This window comes from Zingiber officinale, chromosome 5A (assembly GCF_018446385.1).
Source record: "Zingiber officinale cultivar Zhangliang chromosome 5A, Zo_v1.1, whole genome shotgun sequence".
Taxonomy (NCBI): domain Eukaryota; kingdom Viridiplantae; phylum Streptophyta; class Magnoliopsida; order Zingiberales; family Zingiberaceae; genus Zingiber; species Zingiber officinale.
This window is the reverse complement of record NC_055994.1, coordinates 25,051,810-25,055,869: the sequence shown is the minus strand read 5'-3', so window position 1 is coordinate 25,055,869 and position 4,060 is coordinate 25,051,810. Positions and strand designations below refer to the sequence as shown.

Sequence of the window (4,060 nt, the reverse complement as noted above, 5' to 3'; positions counted from 1 at the left end):
ATATTTCTGTTTTTTAACAAGTGTTTGTCTAACTTAGTCCAAAGATCTAGAAAGAGTATTATTTTAATTTCAAATAATTCTCCCCCATCTTACCGGCCGTCTAGAGACCTACACAAAGGAGTCATGTTAGTTATTTTACTTCAATGTTTGCATGAGAAGAGACTAGAATGTGGTCCCTATCTTTTTATAGTAACAAGTTGACCCTTCACCTATCATGATCAAAGTGACTTCCAAGAGCTAAAGAAAACAATAAACAGTGAAACTAAAGATAGATAAAACACTTAAACTATAAGATAAATAAACCTTTCAAGACCATATAAATACATGGCGAGCTCATGTAAAGGGTTTGGTTAAGATATGCCAAATTTTACCAAATACACAAATGACACCTAACCAACCATACATGTCTCCTCATTCGATATCTTCTAAATTGTCTATATTAACAATCCACCTTTCTTCCCCTAAAAGGAGATTCCAATAAATAAATAAATATTATACTTGGACAAAGGGTCCCCTAAGTATTATATATGCCCTCAAAATAAAGCTATGTATATAGACAAATACAACTCATTTATGATTCTTCAATAGGAGATTGTAGAAGATATCTAATTTGACCAGGGTGGGAATATGTTCATGTGTAGAGTGGATCAAACCAAATCAAAATGCAATCTCATCCCATGTAATATTTAATGAAATTTAGTATTTTAAAAATTGGATAAGATTAACACTTAAAACCAATTTTTTTTAGAAAAAAAAAAATCAAAATGACTCCACCGGAACCAATTAAATTTATAATTTTATCAATCAATGGAAAAAGCAAACCATCCTATTAATTTATAACGTCTAGTAAAGGTTATGTGGTCAATGGCCAAGGTCATAGAAGACATCCATGTGTAATGTCATATCTCTCTCTATCATTCAGTTCATATGTACCATATTGATCATGTGTCTTCACCGCTCAATTATGTGAAACATATAATCCGTAATTAATATGTGAAATACTTACCAGTTCACCATAGAAGATGCGAAGGATCATTCCGCACCACAGTGCCCTTTGTCTGTATGCCATTAATGGTGTGTTGTTGTCTTCACCTACTAAATATTTTATTTTATTATAATTTTGTATTCAACAAAATCAAATCATCCAGTAGTTTTTAATGATTTCGACCGCAGGTGTTTTTGTACCACTGAAATGATTTTGTATTTAAAATTAAAAGATAATGTTAAATTCCTTATAAAAAATATTAACACACAGATTTAAGTTGGGGATCTAAACACTTGTGCAGAGGGTTTGAACTTTGAATTCGTCGTGTGATTTTGTAATCATAAAAATAGAATTAGCTCATGCTGACGCCGTGTCTACGTCATTTCCCAGTCTTCTTCCCCCGTACCGTCTTAAAGTGCCATCTCGCTGACATCCCTCTGGTATTTACAAACACGCCCCACTCGATTTGTTTTTCTTCGGTTCTCCATGTTCTTCGCCCTTCGTTTCCTTATATATTGTGATTTGATCCACGGACTTCGATTGTAGGGATCAATCTCTCGGAGTCAGAAGATCGAACACTAGGTGGGTATTAGTAATTCGCGCGATTCCGGCCATGGAGGCGAAGGGATTCGATAAGCCCGACAGCGGCGCAGACGCTCCTCACGTGGTGCTGCTGGCCACGCCTGGCGCTGGGCATCTGATTCCTCTTGCCGAGTTTGCCAAGCTCCTCGTCGACCGTCATGGCTTCTCCGTCACCATCATCACCTACACCGTCTTCGCCTCCAAGACGCAGGACGCGCTACTCTCCTCCCTGGCTCCGTCCGTCGCCTCCCTTGTTCTCCCCGCCGTCCCCTTCGACGATCTCCCTCCCGATGCCCGCATCGAGACCATCATGTCGGTCGTCGCCGTCCGCTCCGTGCCCACCCTCCGGGCCGAATTGTCCCGCCTCCAGGCCTCCTTCAACGTCGTCGCCCTCGTCGGCGACCTCTTCGCCACCGAAGCCATCGCCGTTGCCCGCGACCTCGGGGTCCTGCCGTACTTGTTCTTCCCCTCCAATCTCCTCACCCTCTCGCTCATCCTACACCTTCCCGAGCTCGACGCCTCCGTCGCATGCGAGTACCGCGACCTGCCCGAGCCTCTCCGCCTTCCTGGTTGCGTGCCGATCCCTGGACCGGAGTTGCTTCACCCGATCCAGGACCGGTCCAACGAGGTGTACAAGTGGATCCTCCGCCACGGGCGCCGATACCGGGACGCTGAGGGCATAATTGCGAACACGTTCGAGGCGTTCGAACCGGACGCCGCCAAGGTCCTGAAGCAGGGCCAACCGCCTCTCTATCTCGTCGGGCCGCTGACGCAGTCCCGGCCCGCCGGGGCCGAAGAGGACGCTGAGTGCTTGAGGTGGTTGGACAAGCAGCCGGTGGGGTCGGTGCTGTTCGTGTCCTTCGGCAGCGGTGGGACCCTGACAACGGCGCAGCTAGCGGAGCTGGCTCTGGGTCTGGAGATGAGCGGGCAGCGGTTCCTGTGGGTGGTCCGGAGCCCCAGCGACGGCGGCAACGCCAGCGCTAACTACTTCACGACCCAGAGCAAGGCGGATCCCTTCCCCTTCCTACCCGCCGGGTTCGTGGAGCGGACCCGGGAGGTGGGGCTACTGATCCCGTCGTGGGCCCCTCAGGTCGCGGTGCTCGGCCACGCCGCCACCGGCGGCTTCCTAAGCCACTGCGGATGGAACTCGACGCTGGAGAGCGTGAAGGCGGGAGTGCCCATCATAGCGTGGCCGCTCTTCGCGGAACAGAGGCAGAACGCGGTGATGCTGGCGGAGGGGGCGAAGATCGCGCTGCGGCTGAGGGCGGCGGAGGACGGACTGGTGCCGCGCGAAGAAGTGGCGCGGGTTGTGAAAGAACTGATGGAGGGGCAGGAAGGGAAGTCGGCGAGGCAGCGGGTGTCGGAGCTGCAGGAGGCGGCGTTGAGGTGCCTGGAGGAGGGCGGCGCCGCGCTGGAAGCGCTCGACGAAGTGGTCAACAGGTGGAAGTCCAGAAATTGAATTAGTCCAGCATCAAGCCATGTAACTCTAACATGGCGTTAATTCCTCCCTCGTAATTGAAGTGGCCGACGGCACTAAATGAAATGAAATGAAATGAAATGAAATGTAACCTAATGTAATGTAAAAGTGTGTAACAGTGTGAAGCAGCTTTCCTCTATGGGGATTGTGATGTAGTTGTAGACTTGTAGTTGGGTGTGGCATCCGCATTTCACTTACTTTTGGCGCGTATCAATTCTTATTCTTGCCTTCCTGGACTGAATTTCTTCTCTTTTTTGGAAAAGAAGCGTGGTGGAGGCACGGACAAGCGCGTCTTTAATAATTGTGGCCCGACGAATGCGCGAGTTAGTGGTCATCGCGCAATAAAAGCACCATATATCATGGGATGCATGTTTCGAATCTTCAATCCTTACACGTGTACTCAATCGAATTTTACGGTCAGAAAATTTTCAAAAGCAAATTTTATAATTTTATAATTTTATAATTAAAAAGTGCCTTCCTTAATTTTTAATGAAAAATTCTAATTCTATTCAAAATAAGTAGATCTACCACCTAATTAATGTAATGCACCTGTCCAGATAAAACCACCTTGCAGTTTGGATAGATCTAACTATTTTGATTAAATTTATTATGAGTTGTAGAATTATTATACTTGTTTTTTAATATGAAAGAACTAAAGTCATAATGCTTGCAAAATAACCAAACAATTAAACAATTATTTTTCCTATTTTAGAGTTATTCGGTCCAAAATCCGAGTCAGACAGATCACGAGTGAGGTAGATAGAATGTTGATCGAATTACGACGTCCCAGAGGGAGGTATGCTGAGATGACTTCTATGTTGACCAAGTTGTTAGAAGTTTTTTGGTCAACGCTATCTGCAACCAGTGACCAGGTCGCCTCGGTCCCTGGTACCCCGATACTCGAGGCAGATCTAACGAGCATATAAGTAATAGATTAAGACATAAAATAATGAAATGCGTATAGAACCTGAATGGAGAGCGTACCCTGGCCTAGGGGGCGCCCTCGGATGGGACGC

At 46.4% G+C, this 4,060-nt stretch overlaps 1 protein-coding gene across 1 annotated transcript; it reads left to right on the top strand.

Moving 5' to 3' along the window:
- Positions 1 to 1,274: 1,274 nt before the first annotated feature.
- Positions 1,275 to 3,276, top strand: LOC121980327 (hydroquinone glucosyltransferase-like). The gene has a single exon (XM_042532324.1). The coding sequence runs from the start codon at positions 1,599 to 1,601 to the stop codon at positions 3,024 to 3,026; it is 1,428 nt and encodes a 475-aa protein (XP_042388258.1). The 5' UTR covers positions 1,275 to 1,598; the 3' UTR covers positions 3,027 to 3,276.
- Positions 3,277 to 4,060: the final 784 nt, after the last annotated feature.